This window comes from Lactuca sativa, chromosome 5, assembly GCF_002870075.4.
Source record: "Lactuca sativa cultivar Salinas chromosome 5, Lsat_Salinas_v11, whole genome shotgun sequence".
Taxonomy (NCBI): Eukaryota; Viridiplantae; Streptophyta; class Magnoliopsida; order Asterales; family Asteraceae; genus Lactuca; species Lactuca sativa.
Genome location: NC_056627.2, coordinates 343,285,633 through 343,306,839, shown reverse-complemented (window position 1 = coordinate 343,306,839; position 21,207 = coordinate 343,285,633). Strand labels below are relative to the sequence as shown.

General features: G+C 38.9%; 1 protein-coding gene across 1 annotated transcript; it reads left to right on the top strand.

The window, feature by feature from the left end:
* The first annotated feature begins 18,528 nt into the window (after positions 1 to 18,528).
* On the top strand, positions 18,529 to 20,973 carry LOC111916511 (tubulin beta-2 chain). The gene is made up of 3 exons (XM_023912175.3): positions 18,529 to 19,050; positions 19,664 to 19,933; positions 20,024 to 20,973. Exons 1-3 carry the CDS (start codon positions 18,657 to 18,659, stop codon positions 20,695 to 20,697), a joined length of 1,338 nt encoding a protein of 445 aa, XP_023767943.1. The 5' UTR covers positions 18,529 to 18,656; the 3' UTR covers positions 20,698 to 20,973.
* The last annotated feature ends 234 nt before the right edge of the window (positions 20,974 to 21,207 follow it).

Genomic DNA, 21,207 nt, shown 5'->3' with positions numbered 1-21,207 from the left:
ACGGGGATGTCACAAAACCCTAATACCCATAACCTTTCATTTCATATGATCCATGGGTTAAACACTCCATGGACTATCCATGAAAGCTTTGCCCAACCTAAATGAACTTGGCCCATCACACACATATATCTTAGAGTCCATATTTAATTAGTTCCTTTTGATCACTTAATTAATTACAAATTAATTCTTGATCAATACTAATTAAATAATATGATTATATATTAATATATTAGAACTTATAATATATTAATATAAATCACTAGTATCCTTTTTCCTCACCTTGTCAATCCAATTGTCCCAATTCCATGCAACCCAAATGGACCATGTCGGGTCGGGTCAAGTCTTACCAATTATAGTTATGGACTTAGACATTAATCCAACAAGATCAACATCAAGGGATAGAGTGTTTTCATAAGTATGATTAGAGACACATATGAGGATATCGTTTGAAAAGGACTATGCCCATTAAGCATATAATAATACATCAGTGTTAAAATCTTGTTGTAGTATTAGAATATTCATCCGTGAAGACGCCCTATCAAGTGTCAATAAAAGATGGACATACAAGGAAAAGATCTAAGGATTCCCTTTAAGGCTTAGAACTGCAATATGAAGGTAGAATATTGTCGATGACTTGTTTAAGTTTTCAAGATGCAAGTTTTCGGTTGGCGATAGAGAACACTAATGGATCGTAGGTGAGTGGCATAAAGTCCTATAACTCGTTTGTTTAAGTTAAGAGTCACATGAGATATATCGTCGTGTGCAACTGCTTATGTGACATTGGTATTCGGGTGAGATATGTAATCGGTTTAATTATTTCTTTAGACAATAAGCATAAGAACTAATATAAAACTAGGATAAGACAATTTAGGACGACAAATAGACTTTAGTGTTTCGCAATATAGATTAAGAAACTCGAATCGATTGTAGTCTCAAAAGTTTAGAAAACAAAGATCGGTGGGTATCATGGAAGAATGAAGATTGGGTTCCTTTAAGGACAGTCATATATAGTTGTGAGTCTTTAAAACCATTAAAGGGTTGATCATGAGTCTTCAGCCCCGATGAGGCCGAAGAAAAGAATGATCTGGCATTGAAATCCCAATAATTAATAGGGATACAACATATAATGATCAGGCATAAGAACAAATTGGTCTAAGAATAGTTAGATCCTTGAAAGAAGGTTATTGGTAGTCTAGAATCCATTATAATCCAACAGGTTGGAAGATAAGCAAACCTTATAATGAGTCTGTCACCAATATTAAAGTATTAATTCGAGTGTTTTGAAGCTAATAAACCCGTTATAGTAATTTTGGTTAAAATTCAGGATGTTGGAACACCTAAAATAGGTTAGAATGTTGTTTGTAATATAGATTCATGTGTATTTTAAGGATATGTCATAAGCCTTTTAGAGACATGTTCCTGAAAATGGATTCCGTTAGGGTGTCGTAGACAAATTTCCTTATTTCATCACTTCATAACAAGTCAAATGTGTCGACATTTCATGTCTAAATAAGATTCTAGAAGTCTAGACCGACAAGTTCCCAGTTTTAGAAGATTTTGCGATAAGTTTGGAAGTACGTCTTAAGTAGAAAACAAAGTACTATACATAAATGAATGCAGGAAGACGAATTCGATGCAGCAACGCCGACTAGATTTTAGTGAAACCCCTATAAATTAGTGTGTAGGCATTATCCTAATGTGTGTTAGGATTAGGATTTCAGGGACGGAATCTTTATAAGTGGTGGATAGTTGTAACACCCCATTTCACATTCCAATAGAATTTATGTGGGAAACATTAATACAATTTTCATAGCTATATAGAATGCCCGAATCCGAATTTGTATCAAGAACTTATGCCTCTCCGATCAAACCCAAAAGAGGAGAATCCACAGATATCCTCATACACACCTCACCAACTGAAGATCCAGCTGACTTGCGGCTTAAAACATCCACTACCACATTCTCTTTACCAGGATGGTAAAGGATCTCGCATTCATAATCCATGACCACGTCCAACCACCTGCGCTACCTCATGTTCAGGTTCGGCTAGTTCATGATATATCTCAAACTCTTATGATTGTGTAAGCAGTACAATGGACCCCATAAAGATAGTGTCTCCAAATCTTGAGGGCAAACACCACTGCCCCCAACTCCAAGTCATTAGTAGGATACCGCTCCTCATGCAGCTTCAATTTTCGTGAAGGATAAGCAATCACTCGTCTCCTCTGCATAAGGATCGCCCCTAAACCGGTGATGGATGCATCAAATAATACCACAAAATCCTTGACTCCCTTCGGAAGGGTCAATATCGGGGCCTCACATAACCTCTGTCGTAGAGTCTCAAATACTGACTGCTGCTCAGGGCCCATTGGAAATACACTCTCTTCCTCGTCAGACGAGCGAGGGGTATCGCAATCTTGGAGAAATAATGAATAAATCTTCGATAGTATCTTGCAAAACCCAAGAAACTCCCGATCTCTGAGGGAGATTTCGAACCTCCCACTACATCACCTGCTCGATCTTGGCCGGATCGACCAAAATCCCATTCTGCTTAACGAGATGTCCCTGGAACTGGACCTCTCGTAACCATAACTTACACTTTGAGAACTTGGCATACAACCGTTCCTACGTCAATACTCATAGAAGCTCTTGAAGGTGCTCCCCGTGCTGCTCTCTGGTCTTGGAATACATCAACATATCATCAATGAATACGATAACAGATCGGGCGAGCATTAGCCTGCATACCTGATTCATCAAATCCATAAACATTGCAAGCATGTTGGTGAGCCCGAATGACATCACCACGAACACGTAATGCCCATAACCAGTATGGAACGTGGTCTTCTCCACGTCCTCCTCTCTCACTCTCACCTGGTGATATACGGACCTCAGATCGATATTGGAGAACCAAGATGCACCCTATAACTGATCAAAGAGGTCATCAATCCATGGAAGGGGATAACAGTTCTTCACCGTTAACTCGTTCAACTTCCGGTAATCAATGTACATCCGGTGTGAACCATCCTTCTTCTTGACGAACAGTATTGGCGTTCCCCATGATGAAAGGCTCGGTCTGATGAACTTCTTTCCTAACAAATCTTGAAGTTGAGAGGACAACTCCTACATCTCGGGCGGTACCAAGTGGTACGGTGCCTTGGCGATCGGAGTCGCACCTGACACTAAGTCAATCCTTAACTCAACTTGCCTCTTAGGAGGCACGCTGGGTAACTCCTCCGGGAATACATCGACAAACTCCCTAACCATTGGTACATATGAAACTGAGACCTAATCCTCTACCTAAGTATCTACCACATAAGCAAGATAACCTACACACCCATGCTGAATATACTGTCGAGCCATAACTGTCGAACAAAAACCTAAACCAACCCTGGTACCCTCTCCATAGATAACCAGTTCTCCCCCACTTGGGGTTCGAACTACCACTCACTGACCCTCGCAATCTATCATAGTACCAAACCTGCTCTGCCAGTCCATCCCTACTATCATGCAGACATCCCCCATAGGGATAGGGGTCAGATCAATCGGAGAGTATCCTTTGTATAGTATTCTTTGTTATAGTATTCTCTGTCTAGTATTCTTTGTTATAGTATTCTCTGTCTAGTATTCTCTGTTATAGTATTATATGTCTAGTATTCTCTGTTATAGCATTCTCTGTTATAGTATTTGTATATGATAGTATTATCCTAAACTATACCTATTATAGTTTACTAGTAAGTTATGTATATGAATAGATGAATGTATACCTTTGCTACCCAAAGGTACTGAACTGATTGAATAGAACTTTTATGTCTACATATGTATACATAATATATATCTAATATTTAGACGACCTTCGGACAACTCGCCGGTACCCTAAGTCCACATCCAAACAAGGAAAAGGAAATAAAGCGAGCTAGCAGTCCTAAGTCCTTTAAACATTATGTATATAACTATACATATATATATACATGCTTTTGACAATATATATAAGTTAAAAGAGGTTTTGTAATACATTTAAAGAGTTTTTAACAATAAATAAATAATGACTTGATGTCAGTTTATAAAACGATTTAAAAGTAGTTTGTTTTGAAACACAGTTTGAAGTATATGAAATCCTTGATTGAAACATAGTTATAAATCACATGTGATTGATCTTATAACTAGGATGTTTTCTACTTGTATCCCCCCCCCCCATAAAAACATTTAAAATCATTTAAAAGATAAGTTAAGGGGTATGAACTCACCTGAAGTGAGTGATGCGAATGTAAGATCGGTAAAGAATGCTAAGTGTCAAGTGAAGACTTAAGCACACACGGATCCTATTTAACATATAATGACACATATATGTTTACAATTAGTGTTTATAACAACTAATTATGTAATGGAACAACCTTATGGACTAGGAAACACTTGTACTGATGTGTTATGCCATATAGGGTTGCACATAAGGGGTGTAGGGCCTCTCATTGGAGTTTATGGCCCATATGGTTATAACTACATGAGTTTACGGCCAAGGGGTAACTTCCCCACGAGTTTACGACTGTAAACTCATGGTATTAAGTACCAAGTTGTGTTATAAGGTCTTATAAGTCAATATGATGTGTTATATGATCAAGTCTAAGCCTTAGGAAGGAATGGTGGCACCATTGCACCACTAACTAGTGTTTACGGACTAAGGACCATTTCTCCATGAGTTTACGGCCGTAAAATCATGGTATCTTGTACCAAATCAAAGTTTAAGGTCCCTATCTTATGATGGAAGTGTTCTAGACTTGATCCCAAGGCTTTGGAAAGGATTAGGGCTCAAATGCACACTTAAATAGAGTTTACGGCCCTAGGAGGTTCCTTGGCCGTAAAATCCCTTTTGATCATGTTTTCTTGATGATTTCTAGGTGTAAACTAGTTGATTCAAGTATATAACAAGCTAAGACAAGAGTACTTACAATATAGAATCTTGTAAGGGTGCTTAAGGCTCAAGAACACTAGTATGTGTTCTTGGTGAAATGAAGAACACTTGAAGATCTATCAAATGAAGAGATTTCATGGATGAAATCATGTATAAACACTAGATATTTAAGTATATCAACTAATCAAGGAAGGAAACACGTACCAAGTTGAAGATCTAGTGAAGAATTCGGATGATACATGAGAGATAATGAGTTATAGGCTTGAAAATGGTAAAAAGGACAAAAATGACTAAGTGTCATATTTATACCTTAGAGTTTACGGCCGTAAACTCCATGTTATGGCCATAAACTCCAAACTCTTGGAGTTTTGAGACTTAAGTGATGTGCAATTAACTCTAGAGTATACTTCCTATAATTACCTCTGATGTAATTAAGATCAAAACACCCAAACTGACTCCAAAACTGCTAAAATTTATCAAAATAAAGTTTGACTTTGATTGAATGCAGGGTTTGTTATCAGATAGAAATTTCGAGTTGTCACATCATCCCCCCGTTATAGGGAATTTTGTCTCGAAATTAGAGTTTAAGCAAATAAGTAGTTACAAATAACTAAGTAAAAAAGATGAGGATATTTCAATTTCATTTGATCCTCGCACTCCCAAGTGAATTCAGGTCCTCGCTTGGCATTCCAACGAACCTTCACTATCGGGATATGGCTTTGTTTCATTTGCTTGACCTCTCGGTCCATGATCTCTATGGGTTCTTCCACAAAGTTGAGGCTCTCGTTGATCTCGATCTCGTCGAGTGGGATTACAAGAGTCTCGTCGGACAGATACTTTTTCAAGTTTGAAACGTGGAAAGTAGAATGTACGTTACTGAGTTCACGCGGTAGATTGAGTTTGTAAGCTACAGGGCCGATTCTAGCAAGAATCTCGAAAAGGCCCTACATATCTTGGATTTAGCTTTCCACGCTTTCCGAAGCGTATCAAGCCCTTCCAGGGTGAGACTTTCAATAGAACTCGGTATCCCACCTGGAATTCCAAAGGTTTCCTTCGCTTGTCTGCGTAACTTTTCAGACGGTCTCTAGAGGCTTTCAATCGTTCATGAATCTGAACGATCTTCTCTGTCGTTTCCCAAATGATTTCCAAACCAGTGAGAGTGTTGTCAGGAACTCATCCTTTAGCTAACTGGGTGTCACCCACCTCAGCCCAACACAAATGGGTTCTGCACTTTCGGCCATAGAGGGCTTCGAATGGAGCAGCCTTTATGCTCATGTAGTAACTGTTGTGGTAGGAAAATTCGACAAGGGGTAAGTGAGTATCTCATGCTTTCCCGAAGTCAATCACACTGGCTCTCAGCATATCTTCCAAGGTTTGGATAGTTCTCTCACTTTGTCCGTCGGTTTGTGGATGATAGGTTGTACTCATGTCCAGCCTCGTTCCAAGGGAAATTTGTAGCGACTGCCAGAACCTCGAAGTGAATCTACTATCTCTATTAGAGATAATGGATATGGGAACACAATGCACTCATACTATCTCCCTAATGTATGTTCTTGTTAGTTTCTCCATCTTGTCAGTCTCTTTGATTGGCAGGAAGTGTGCGGACTTGGTCAATCTGTCGATGATGACCCAAATGGTATCAAGTCCACCCGATGTCTTGGGAAACTTGGTTATGAAGTCCATAGTAATCCGCTCCCACTTCCACTCAGGTACCTCCGGTTTCTGAACTAAACCTGATGGTTTCTGGTATTCGACCTTAACCTTTGCGCAAGTAAGGCATTTACTCACGAAGGTAGCAATCTCTGCTTTCATGTTAGGCCACCACTATAACTTTTTAAGATCCAGATACATCTTATCTGAACCTGGGTGAACAGAATATCGAGTGTTGTGTGCCTCTGTCATGACCACGTCTCTGAAGCCACCGTGTTTCGGTGTCCAGATTCGGTTCATGAGATATAAGGCTCCGCCACCCTTGATTTCCAAGTTCTTATCCATCCGTCTCAGGGATTCACCCACCACATTTTCAGGTTTCAAAGAGTCGAGCTGAGCCTCCTTAATTTGTGTGGACAAGTGTGAATGGATAGTCATAGTCAACGATTTGACTCTACGACCAAAGTATTCTTTTCAACTTAGGTCGTCAGCTACTACGTTGTCCTTGTCGGGATGATAACAAATTTCACATTCATAGTCATTGAGTAGCTCGACCCATCGTCGTTGTCTCATGTTGAGCTCCTTTTGATCAAAGATGTGTTGAAGGCTTTTTTGGTCTGTAAAGATAGTGCTTTTTGTACCGTACAGATAGTGTCTCCAGATCTTTAGAGCAAACACAACTGCTCCTAACTCAAGATCATGCGTGGTGTAGTTGACTTCGTGTGTCTTAAGCTGTCTTGAGGCATAGGCGATGACCTTACCTCGTTGCATCAGAACACATTCGAGGCCTTGGTTGGATGCATCATAATAGACTATGAAGTCTTCTATTCCTTCTGGGCGGGATAGTATTGGTGCGGTGCATAAGGCTCGATTCAGCGTTTGGAACGCCTTCTCTTGTTTCACTTCCCAGTTAAAGGCCACGCCTTTCTGGGCCAGTGTAGTAAGCGGCTTAGCGATGCTAGAGAAGTTCTGTATGAACCTGTGATAGTAGCCAACGAGACCTAGAAATTGACGAATTTCTATAGGTGTCTTCGGTGCTGACCAGTTCTCAATGGCCTTGATTTTGGAAGGGTCCACGTGAATTCCCTTTTCACTAACAACGTGGCCCAAGAATTCAACTCTTCAAATCCAAAACCCACACTTAGAGAACTTTGCATAGAGCTTCTCGGATCGTAATGTTTCTAAGACTCTTCGTAGGTGTTGACTATGCTCCTCCTTACTTCGAGAGTAGATAAGTATGTCATCGATGAAGACAATGACGAACTAGTCCAAGTAAGGACGGCACACCCTATTCATTAGATCCATGAATACAGATGGTGCGTTGGTTAATCCGAACGACATCACTACAAACTCGTAGTGTCCATAATGAGTTCGAAAGGCTGTCTTGGGAACATCCTCCTCTAACACTCGTAACTGGTGATACCCGGATCGTAGATCTATCTTCGAGAAGTAGTTTGCTCCTTGAAGTTGATCAAATAAATCGTCAATGCGGGGTAGAGGATAACGATTTTTAACGGTAAGCTTATTGAGTTCCCTGTAGTCGATGCACATACGAAACGATCCGTCTTTCTTCTTGATGAACAAGACCGGTGCTCCCCATGGTGAGAAGCTTGGCCTAATAAATCCCTTATTGAGAAGTTCGTTAAGTGGACTGGAATGTTCCTGCATCTCTGCTGGTGCCAGACGATAAGGAGATTTGGCTACTGGAGTAGCCCCGGGCACTAAGTCGATTCTGAACTCGAATTGGCGTTGCGGTGGTAATCCCGGTAGTTCTTATGGAAAGATGTCGGGAAAGTCGTGTACTTCTGGAATGTTCTGAATATCCTTCACTTCTTGACTCGTATCGACGATGTGTGCAGGGAATGCATGATATTCCTTTCGTAAGCACTTTTGAGCTTGAATACTCGAAATGATGCGAAGGTACGTACTAGATTTGTCGTCGTAGATAACTAGAGTTTCATTGTTAGGGAGGTTAAGATGGACTGCTTTCTCAAAGCACATGATGTCGGCGTGAAGATGACTTAACCAATCCATGCCGATTATGACGTCGAAGCTTTTAATTGAGACCGACATGAGGTCTATTCGGAAAGAATGACCATCTAGAGTTAGAGTACAACCTATGTATATGTAGTTAGTACTTTCCGTTTTCCCGTTTTCCATTTCTACAGTGAATGATTCCTCTAGTGCACGTGGTTTTTGTTTAAGTAAGTGAACAAATTTCTGGCTTACGAAGCTTCTCTCTGCTCCGCTATCGAATAGTATACAGGCATATGAATTACCGAGGAGAAACGTACCAGTAACTATCGTAGGATCAGCTACGGCTTCCTCGTGGCCTATCTCCAGAATCCTTCCCACTCCGCCAGCATTCCCTGCCTTCGGGCAATCTCTCTTGAAATGACCAACCTCGCCACAACCGTAGCAAGCCTGGCCGACAACAATGTCGGGGACTTGGTTAATTGGCCTTGCCGGAGCCTTGCAGAATCAGGCAGTGTGCCCTTTCCTGTTGCAGTTAGCGCACTGCATTTCCCGGCAGGCACCATTATGATGGAAGGTGCATTTGTTGCACTTGGGCAAATTCCCGGTATACGGCTTCCTTGGCGTTGTAGCAGCAGGTACAATCGCGACATTAACAACCACCACTTGATGTTTCTTGGCAGAGCTCTGTGCCGATTTGCCTTTCTTGTTATCCCATAACTTCCGCTTGTTTTTAGCGGCTTTGGAGGGTTCTGGGATAGCCAGGGTTGTTGTCGTTGTCGGGGTAGAGACTTCGTGATCAATGAGTCGTTGTTCCAATCGCTTGGCACTATCGAAAGTAGTGGGGTTTGAAGCTAAGACATTCCCCTAAAATGGAGGCACTAGCCCCCAAATGTACCTCTCAATCTTCTTCCCCTCATTGGGAACCATATTGGGACATAGCGCCACCAGATCGTTGAACCTGGTAGTGTAAGCCACTATGTTGGAGCCTTTCATGGTTAGACTCCAGAGTTCCTGTTCCATTTTCTGAACCTCGTCCCTCGGGCAGTATTCTTCAATCATCAGCCCTTTAAGAGCTTCCCATCCCATAGCATTTGCTAATATTAAAGTTAGTGACTTGACATGGCTATTCCACCACGTCAGGGCTCTATCACTGAAGGTGCATGCAAAAAATTTTACTTTGCTTCCTTCAATACAGGAATAGATCTCAAAGACCAATTCCGTCTTTTCAAACCATTGCGACAACGCAATGACTCCACCGATTCCGTTGAAGGTTCGGGGTTTACAATTGGTGAAGTCTTTATAAGTGCACTCTCGCGAGCGCACAACGATGTCACCTTGCATGGAATGAATGACTGTTCCACCTCCACTTATTTCCTGGTTGTTGTGATATTGTGCCATGGCTGTAGCAACAGCCGCAGCTACCGCAGCATTGAGAGTTGTCGTATTAAATTGTGGAGGAGTTGGTGTTTGAGTTGGAATAATCGGAGGACTACGCCTTGCTGACTTGCGAGGAGGCATCTTTTAACTATAAGTTTAAAAGATGAGCACAATGATAAGAATTCAATAGTGAAGTAAATGAATGAGTCCCATGAACTAAATCACCATAGTTCAACAACTAGATAAAAGTATGAGTTCCATAGAGTTCTAGAATCACAAGAATGAACGTATTTGAACAAAGATTTCTACAAAAGATTAGCTGACTGCCAATATCATTGATATTAAGGATGTAATAAGTTTGGGAAAGATTTACCTAAGAGTAGGTCTTACATCATATTAGAAGTAGCAAAACTTTGACAGCTTAGAAGTCTAGTTAAAGTACTTGAATAACAGGAATATTTTACAGAAAAGTGCTTCATAGAGCACCGATACAAAAGGCTATTCCTTAAACCAAAAGAAAAGATGAGTCAGACATCTTCTACTGGCGACGGGTATTCCTCGGGCGAACCCTCAGATCTGCCAATTGACGTACTACGTCCTGAAGATGTCGCTCATGAGCTCTCTGACGCACTCGAAGTTTTATAACCTCAGCGCGGGATGCAGCTAGCTGTTGCTGCAGAGCCTCATTGGTTCTTCTAGTCCTTTCCATGGCTTCTTCGAGTTGGCGAATGCGGACCGTGTTAACGCCAGAGTTAGCGTCAATTTCCATGACTCGATCAATAGTTGCTCTACCTTGCTCAATATTCCGATCAATCCTGCGGACCATAATGGGCAGGACTTGGTCAGCAGAGCCTTCTTCGCTGAGATTGTAAAAGCTTCGGTCTCCATTGAAGGGGAATGGTTGACCCTGCTCATCACTCCATCGATTCAAGTTTGTTGCCCACAAGGGTGTGGGACCTTGAAATGCAGGTCGGGGGTTGAGATTTGGGTTCTGAATTACTTGAGGTGGGTTGTTGGCTTCTGGTTCAGAGTCAGAACCATCCGAAAAGCCTTCTGCGAGGTGATCATCCAAAGGGATTGGATGGTCATCTTCTGGATCTTCATCTAGCCATCCAGCATTGCCTTGGTTTGGGAAGTACGTGTCTCTGGGGATATTGAATCCAACCTTGATATCTACGCGAGAAAAGGGGTATAAGAAATAATTAATAGACGTACTAACTAAAATAATTATAAGGTGATCTTTATTAGTTACTCCAACATTTGCGTAGTGCATACCAGTCATACGTAATCAAAACATGATAGACCTTCGAATAAGTGATCCTAACCCTAAGTCCACAACCAAACAAGGAACAGGAAGTAAAGTAAAGATCACAGATTCTAAGTCTATGCAACCATAGTTACATATAACCATAACGTATCCACTCAGCAACTATTGACATACTAATAAAGACCTGTTTAGTTCTCAATTAAGTAATTGTAGTAACACCAAATACTCCTATAGTATTTTAAATTTATGTTATTTTCTAATGTTCTCATTGTAGTAGTGTTGGTAAGTTCTTAGACTTGTTGATACATCACAACCATTCTCGGCATATGCTAATCACTTCTCGGACCAACATAGTTGATCAGGCTATGTCATTCCCAGGATTGACCATACATCCCTGAGCTCACTTGTGATGTTCAATAATCGTAATACTTTTGTTATGTTCTAGTATGACACTGATCTATAGTAAGTATGTAGGTATGTAATTATGTATACTTCTTGTTAAATATTTTAGTACTTAAAAGTATAAACTCTTGGTCAGAGTATTTTAATCCCGTTGTGTTTATAGTTTGTATATCTTTTATGGGTTGATATAATTGATTCGCTATAAACAATGCTCTGATACCAATCTGTCACACCCCAAAACCAAGAACGGCGGAAACGTTCTGGGGCGGAGGACGTCATGTACAGCATCATAACAATGCAAAGTAGTAAATAAGCAACAACATCATCCATTGCATTAATAGTATAATTTCATACAAGTGTGTTCTTTAATAGTAATAAGACACCAAAAATGAATAATCAAAATAAAAGACGAGTCTTAAAGATGCTTCGTCTTCTCAAAACCTGATCATCGGTACCTGTCTATTGGTGACCTAAGAATACATGTTATTTTGAAAGCGTAGATCAACATTTAAGATGGTGAGTTCATAAGTATTTAGTGTCAATGTTTGTATGAGTTTGATGAAAATGTTTGTAATTGAGCAATGTAAATGTTTGTATATGTTTGTGTGAGATACTACTTCATGACACATCGACCATTTCGTTATGTCACGTTTTGTAACCAGAATCTCCTGGAGGGAGAGCGTGAGTTTGCGTATAGATCTATACTGGATTGACTATCCTACACCTTTGCTGATCGCTACAGTGGGACTTGCAAGTCTACGGGTGCCAAATGTCATTTCTTCCGACGTCTTTCATCATCGTGTTATAGTCAGATTAGTATGGTAACAATCATATCACATTTTGCCTTAATTAAACCATTGGTTTAAAGGTAGTTATTACTTTAGTGATTAATACAAATAATACTGCAATACACATGTACATTTTCCCACTATATTCAAATTGTGATCTTCTCACATAAAGGGTAATATAAAACTATATTTTGGTAATGATAGTTATACTTGGGAAAAACATTCACTTTTACAAAAGAACAAACATACAATACAGTCGGGTCTTGGTAGAAGACTACTTTTTATACTAGTAGGAAATATCGGATTTTCTAGGAGTTTTCAAACATTTACATTATTCAATTACAAACATTTTCATCAAACTCATACAAACATTGACACTAAATACTCATGAACTCACCAACTTAAATGTTGATCTATGCTTTCAAATTAACTTGTATTCTCAGGTCACCAGTAGACAAGTACCGATGATCAGGTTTTGAGAAGACGGAGCATCTTTAAGAGTCGTCTTTTATTTTGATTATTCATTTTTGGTGTCTTATTACTATTAAAGAACACACTTGTATGAAATTATACTATTAATGCAATGGATGATGTTGTTGCTTATTTACTACTTTGCATTGTTATGATATTGTACATGACGTCCTCCGCCGCAGAACGTTTCTGTCGTTCTTGGTTTTGAGGTGTGGAAATTATCACTTCCTATTGGAAGGCTAGACATTACTCAACTGGCCGACTAACCCCACATAACTCATCCATGAAATTTCCACCAACCCTGCAGCACTCACATATGCTAATCATACATAACATTAGATCCTATAGACAATCGAATACTTGATTCTACCCTAAGCCCACAACCAAACAAGGAACATAAAATAAGGCTAAATCAAACATTCTTAAACTATAAATAATTAGTTAAGTATAAATTTGATGCATACACAAAGCAACTACAATAATGTTGTCAATTCCATATAAGAAAGAACCCTTAAGCTACCATGCATCATGTAATCAGTCAATTCTATCATGCAATTCATGGAGATTCTTAGCCTAGTACTAGCATGTTGTTCTAACATATCACAATTCAAATAACAGTGTGTCAATTTGGGGTCTACTTTTTGGCTCTGGATAATCGTACACATCTCATCGTTTCTTGATTTCTTGAAAACAATTTTGAAAATCAATTTTTATACCTTTGCAGTTCCTTAGTTTGAGACTAGATTCCCACGGATGTTCCTCCAATTCACTAAAACCAAGGCTCTGATACCAGCTTATAACATCCCAAAAATCACAACAATTTAAAACTTTCAAAAATAACCCATGGTTAAAATAAATGCTTACAAAACCAATGTTTCCAAAATGTTTAACAAATATCATAGTATCCCAAAATCATATTGTCATCCGACAGAAGGATATGTACGCTCACATCTTCGTCTTCCCGTGATCATCAAAAGTATATGAAACCATTAACTAAAATCGTAAGCCAAAGCTTAGTGAGTTTTCCCCAAAATACCATCACACAAACAAATATCATATACAAACAAGCATGCCGGGTCCAATCAACCAACATGTTGGAATACCCTAGGCCTAATCAACCTTCGAGTCCAGTTATCCTCGGGATGGAATACCGCAGGTTAAAATGCCAATATACAACGGGTACAGTCATCCTCAGGATGGAATACCCTCGGGCGCAATCAACCATCGGGTTGGAATGCCCCTGGTCTGTTGGCTCACACATATAGCAGTAAAGCCTCAACCACCAACGAAAATATGTGCACATATAACAAATAGATATATAATCGGCCAACAAACTATTAGACAAATCTATAATATAACGACATAGTATCACAGAGCAGTATATACAATCCAATAATCCGACCTTGGTGCCTTTGACCCATAAGTATAGTGAGGGAAAACTCACCTCTCAGTCTGGACAATAGCTGATGAGGACCCAACTCTGAATCTCAACTCTAACTGTCACCTATCCGACCAAATGACAAATTCTCAACACAATCCAAAATACTCAGAATATCCTTAAGTCAAACTTGGTCAACCCTGATCGAGGTCAAAGTCAACGACCCTTAACGACAATATCCACCCTCACACCGTGACCAGGACTTGGTCACGTCGTGACAACGTAATCAGTCTGATTCCAACTTGACTCGGTCCAACCTAGTCAACTCAGTCAAAGAAATCACATGATCCATCATCTCTCACGCCGTGAGCTTCAATGGTCTTAACAGAAACGCGGACTCCTAAGTTCTCACATCGTGAGATCTTTCATCTCACGTCGTGAGCAAAGTCTAAAGCTAAAGGTCACCATTTTAAGTCCTTATTCCATTAATTCCTCGAATCCATCCCATCCATAAGTTAAAGGGGACTTCTAAGGTCTATAAAAACGTTTTCTTTATCACCATGCATGCACCATGCATGATCCAACCCCTTTCTAGGTCAAAACCAAAGAAATATGCTTCAATCTTCCATGCATGCCTCCTATATCACACCAACTTTTAGATCAGAACAATATTATGATTCAAGGACTCTTAGAATCCATAAAGTTGCTAACTTTATGGATTTACCTCACTCAAACATGCAATAACATGAATAAGATGGACAAAACTCTACATCTATCCATAGCAAGCAATAAAGTTGGAACCTTTGATACTTACAAAGGTCCAAAAGCAGGTGATGATGATGATACTTGGTCCACTCCACCACTAAAGTACTTATTCCTTATTCTTCTTTTCTTATTTAAGCTAGAAATGCACCAAATGAAACAAGATCTTATAGAGAAGTAAGATTAGGGTTTCTGGAGGCTTAAAGAGTGAAAGAGACTGAGGGTGGGCAACCATAGCCCTCTCATGCCCTTAAATACCGAAAAATAAGGGTTTGGTCATTGGACCACTCTCACGTTGTGTGTATAGGACTGCTCATGTCGTGAGCCTCAAAATGGTGCACATGCCCAATTCACTCCTCATGACGTGACAAGCATTCATCACGCCGTGAGAAGGGCCCAAAAATGAAAACTAAAACTTAACAAATATCACAATAATATGCACCTGATCCGAGTGTTACATGAGTGTTAGTGGAGGTTTCATGAGTTGAGAGCATAGTTAATATAGTGCTATCATAATGAGAAATTAGCGGTTACTCTTGTGAGAATGAGTGTAGGGTGTATGTGTACCTTAGTTATAGTGGGAATGTAGACCAGGAACTTCGTGGCAACTCTTGTAGGTGTAAAAAGTAGTATGAGCCCATACTAATGGAAGAACATGACTCGTACACATGTCAAAGAAGTCTATGATTTGGAGGAGTTAGTAGTTGAGAAGTAGCATGATATGTGATTTTGACATGTTCCTTGTTTATTTTTAGTATGGTGGTGACGAGAGGTTCCGGTTTAGGTGTTGATGGCTAGGAGAGGTCAAGTTTGAGTGATGATGAGATCCGAGAGTTGATCACCACTTAGGTGACTCTGGCAGTTAGGGAGGCGATCCTAGAGATGTTCAAGTTCGTTAAGACCATACTGATCGAGATGTTTGACGAGCGTTATGTTGCCGCCATTGAGGTTGCTGCAGCCACAACCACTACAGTCGTACCTGCTGCGGGACTACAAGGTGGAGGATCGATTAAGTACCGGGAGTTCAACAACATGAAACCCCTAAAGTTCGATGGGGTCAAGGACCCAATAATGGTTATTAGGCGGATATTGATGGATTTATTAGGTTCCAACGGTGTGCACAATGCAAAAAAATCACTTAACAATTAAGAAGAGCACATAAAACCTAAAAGGATCTATGTCTTACACTTTGAAGGCAACATACTTTGTATAAAAAATCTAAAATGAACCCTAACAATTAAAAAAAAAAGGAATTAGGGTTTACTTATCTTTCGGTCTATTATATCTAATAGATCTCTTGATTCCTTCCTTTGCACTTTAGAAAGCTATCACCAAAAGTTTAGTGCTTCTAATGGCTTGCACCCAAATCCTAGCAACTAAAGACAAGAGGAGAGAAGACGAGAGGGGATAATTTCAGATATCCTTATATTTGGTGTAATTGACGAAAACAAGTACCTAGAGGGTCCTATTTACAGCTAATAGGAAAAACCATGGATATCCCAATCCTGAATAAAATAATAATATTTCAATTCCGGGTGGTTATCCAGTTTCCTTATCTTTAGAAGGCTTTCAAAACCCTAATTGGGGCTAGCCAAGCCGTCCACATGGGGAAGGTTCTGGAACCTCTCCATTGTTTAACTTTTGAACAATTACAACTTAAGTTCTTGCACTTATAATTAATTCTAGTTAACTCTGAATTAAAAAATAATTCTGATTAATTCTTAATTCATTATTATTATTTCTACTTTATATATTAATCATATAATATTTTAATAGATCATTTTCAATTAATTTATTATTCATATAATAAACTAACAAATTATCCTATCTCTCCAAATATCATTCTATTCATTTATTAGTTATAAGAGCAACAAAGAAAAGACTTTGTTTTTAATTACAAGTATATAAAAATTTAGTTATGAGCTTAGAAATCTTAATCCAACAGCCTCCCACTTGGATGAGTCTATAACTACAATTGCAAGTATAACTCTGAACCAAACAATAAAGTGTGCTTTCCGAAGCAACTACTGAACTCTGATTCATATCAGACATTGACCCTAAGATAAGTGATAAACTATTCTTTCGTTCTTCAATATATCAAATGGACACAAGATGTGGAATCCAATCAATCTCATTGTCCAAAATTATGTTTCTCGATTTCCTGATTTGTGATGACGTCACTAGACTACAAACTGAATACATCAATTTAGTTCTGGTTGGGCCCAACATTATAATGTCAACACCAAATCACCGGGGGCCCAAAGATATTGTTTTTCCCGTCAGGGCAAAAGAATCGAATAAACACTGACTACATAATGGTGACCTTTACTCACAAAATCATACATGATATTACATTTTATAACATTATGTTACTGATGCGGTTTCACAACACCAATTCATAATCGATTTGTGAAGCACAACTTGTGTATATTCGTTTGAAGAATAAAATGTGTCTTAGAATTACTCGTGATTGAATCTATGAAGTAATCTCTAAGCGTAAGTTTGTCTAATACTCAAAATTTCTATATTCTAAATACTCATGAGTCATGAATATTGCAACAATCCTATGCTATGCCCAATCTTTATTAACAATCTACAATCGATTCATTATAGTCTTAATTCACTACTTACTTCTAAAAGTATGAACGATTGTGAAAATTTGGATAATCAAATTACTTAGAAAATAAAACACGAAAATCAAAACACAAAAATAAATAATTGAAGAATATAGTGGCGATACATTGTGACCAAACAAAAATGTAACAAATATCTAAGTCATTCTACACACCCACCACCTAAGTATACCTTTTAAAATGGGCCAACGAACTCTCACAAATGAAAAAGACAAATGCTAACAAATTTTCAAAAATTAATATTAATATTGTTTTTCTGTTTTTTTAATCTATATATGAATTATTAGTCAATGGATATTAGTATTTTTTTTTATGTCAAATTGTTCAATTTATATTGCAAAAATTTGCCATTGCACATTTTTTTTATCACTGTCTAACGTTCCTCTTTAAGGGTGTAGCTGGTAAAAAAAAGAACATTTATTAGCATTCATAGAAGTAAGAAAAATCAAACTTCACGCAAACTCACAACCTTGTTTTTCACGGATTCAGCGATATTTTATAAAATTCCATAAAAAAATAAATACTTAAAATATAAACTCACCCTTTAATTTATTGGCCAATTGAAAATTAAAATACAACGATCACTTGTCACGTGGTACGAACATGTGTATGCTTCGATGGACGGCCAGGCCGGTCCGGACGCCAACAATATATAAATTTTGTTTTTATTTTATTTTCTAAATCCCATCTACACACCTCTAGTTAAAAGATTTAACCCTGGTTTAAAAAAAGAATAATATTAGCTGGAATCCAGATATGAAAATCTCCATTTTCAAAAACTTCATATACAAAATTATCAACCGTTAGATCCTCACAACTTAAACAAATCTCAACCCTCCATTTGAATTTCAAATCAATTTCACTTTGGAGCCGTTTTAAAAACACCGTATATATCACCTGTATACATTCATCTATACCCTCATACGCTCCCTGCATATATAACCCACTCTCTCTCGATCCAAACCCTAATCTCTGTTGCTCACTCGATCTCATCTATCCCTCTCGTTTCCCAAATCTCGGTTTCTCTCTTCCACCACCGGTAAAGATGCGTGAGATCCTCCATATTCAAGGTGGTCAATGTGGAAACCAGATCGGAGCTAAGTTCTGGGAGGTTGTTTGCGCCGAGCACGGCATCGATGTGACCGGGAAGTACACCGGAGATTCAGAGCTCCAGCTTGAGAGGATCAATGTTTATTACAATGAGGCCAGTGGTGGGAGGTTTGTTCCACGGGCGGTGCTCATGGATTTGGAGCCAGGGACGATGGACAGTCTCAGATCTGGAGCATACGGGCAGATCTTCAGGCCTGATAACTTTGTATTTGGTCAGTCTGGTGCTGGTAATAATTGGGCGAAGGGTCACTACACTGAAGGTGCTGAGTTGATCGACTCAGTTCTGGATGTTGTTAGAAAGGAGGCCGAAAATTGTGATTGCTTACAAGGTATTCATCAACATCTCGATGTTTATATACTCATTAAATGCGTAGTAGTTCTCTTAAATGTTTGAATTGCCTTTAAATTTGAATTGAAAATGACAGATCTGCTACGTATATCCTCTGGATCTAAAACGTTAACAATCATTTTGTTGATTTGTTTAGTTCAAGTTTCTATGTTGTGTTTTACGCTTGTCTTATTTGTTCGTTAATTTATCCAACGAAAATTTTTGTGAATATTGAGACTCGGGATATAGTCTTGTTACTTTTATGTTTACATTTGTGTGGAATTTGATAGATCCGGTACCTTTAATTAGTTTTATTACTGGTATACATTACAGATCTATTTGGATGTTTGAATTTTATGAGTGTTCTAACACCACATGTCATTATCCTTTTCGAGATCCTTAATTTTCATTTCTGTGTATTCCCTAACGGAATTGCGTTAAGTACAATGAGTAGTTAACAGAACAGCCTAAGGAAGTGTTATTCATACATTGAAAACCAAGTCAAAAGTGGTTCAACAAAGTGTTTTCATGATCACTTACTTGTATTCATCCATAGTGTGGACTAAATCTTCTAGTCTTTTGTTCAAAAGATGCTAATGACATTCAATTTGCAGGTTTCCAAGTGTGCCATTCTCTAGGAGGTGGAACAGGGTCTGGTATGGGAACTCTTCTGATTTCAAAGATCAGAGAAGAGTATCCTGACAGGATGATGATGACCTTCTCAGTCTTTCCATCTCCAAAGGTCTCAGACACAGTTGTTGAACCCTACAACGCCACCTTATCAGTCCACCAACTCGTGGAAAATGCTGACGAATGCATGGTCCTTGATAACGAGGCTCTGTACGACATCTGCTTCAGAACTCTCAAACTCACTACCCCAAGCTGTAAGTCTCTTCAAAATTCAAACTAAAACTCTCTTTATGTTTCCCATTAATAACTTTATTCAATCTAATAACATCAACTTCTTGTTACAGTTGGTGATCTAAACCATCTCATTTCTGCAACAATGTCTGGAGTGACCTGTTGTCTGCGGTTTCCCGGTCAACTCAACTCTGACCTACGAAAGCTTGCAGTCAATCTCATCCCATTCCCTCGTCTTCACTTTTTCATGGTCGGTTTTGCCCCTCTAACCTCACGTGGGTCCCAGCAATACCGTGCCCTAACAGTCCCTGAACTCACCCAACAAATGTGGGACGCTAAGAACATGATGTGTGCAGCTGACCCACGTCACGGGCGTTACCTAACTGCTTCAGCCATCTATCGTGGGAAAATGAGCACAAAAGAAGTCGATGAACAGATGCTAAATGTTCAAAACAAGAACTCTTCATACTTTGTGGAATGGATCCCAAACAATGTTAAGTCAACTGTTTGTGATATCCCACCAACTGGGCTCAAAATGGCGTCCACTTTCATTGGGAATTCTACTTCTATTCAAGAGATGTTTAGGCGTGTGAGTGAGCAGTTTACTGCTATGTTTAGGAGAAAGGCTTTCTTGCATTGGTATACTGGTGAAGGTATGGATGAGATGGAGTTCACTGAGGCTGAGAGTAACATGAATGATTTGGTGTCTGAGTATCAGCAGTATCAGGATGCGACTGCTGATGAGGAGGGTGAGTATGAGGAGGAAGAGGAGTATGAGGAGGCTTGAGGAAAGAAGGAAGGGAATGTATTTTGGTTTTTTTTATATGTAGTTTGGAGTTTTTGGTGGGTGGTTATATGATATGAGTGGTTGTAATCTCAACTGCCATTTTATGCAAACACAGTAGTAGGTTTGGTTGTAATTTGTCTATCTGGATCATAAGTACCTTTTCTATTTTTGTCTAGTGCTTAACTTGCTCTTGGGTTTTGGATTTTGGTGTTTGTATATGGTTTTTAAGTGTGTACTCTTGCTATGAAGTTCTTAGGTGACATTTTTATTTTTTAATTACAGTTTTTGGTTGATTCTTAATTTGGATATTTAGTTGCTTCCTTTTTTTAGGAAATTTGGTTATATTTTGGTCAAAATGATTTATGAGAATCTAACAAAAAACTATTGGGCTGTGGGTTCAAATGGGAGTTAACAAAAAATTATGATAAGAGTGTTGCTGTGTCTAAGAGCATCTTCAAATGATTAACTTTTCTTTAGAAGTTTATATAATTGATTACTATCTATCTAAAA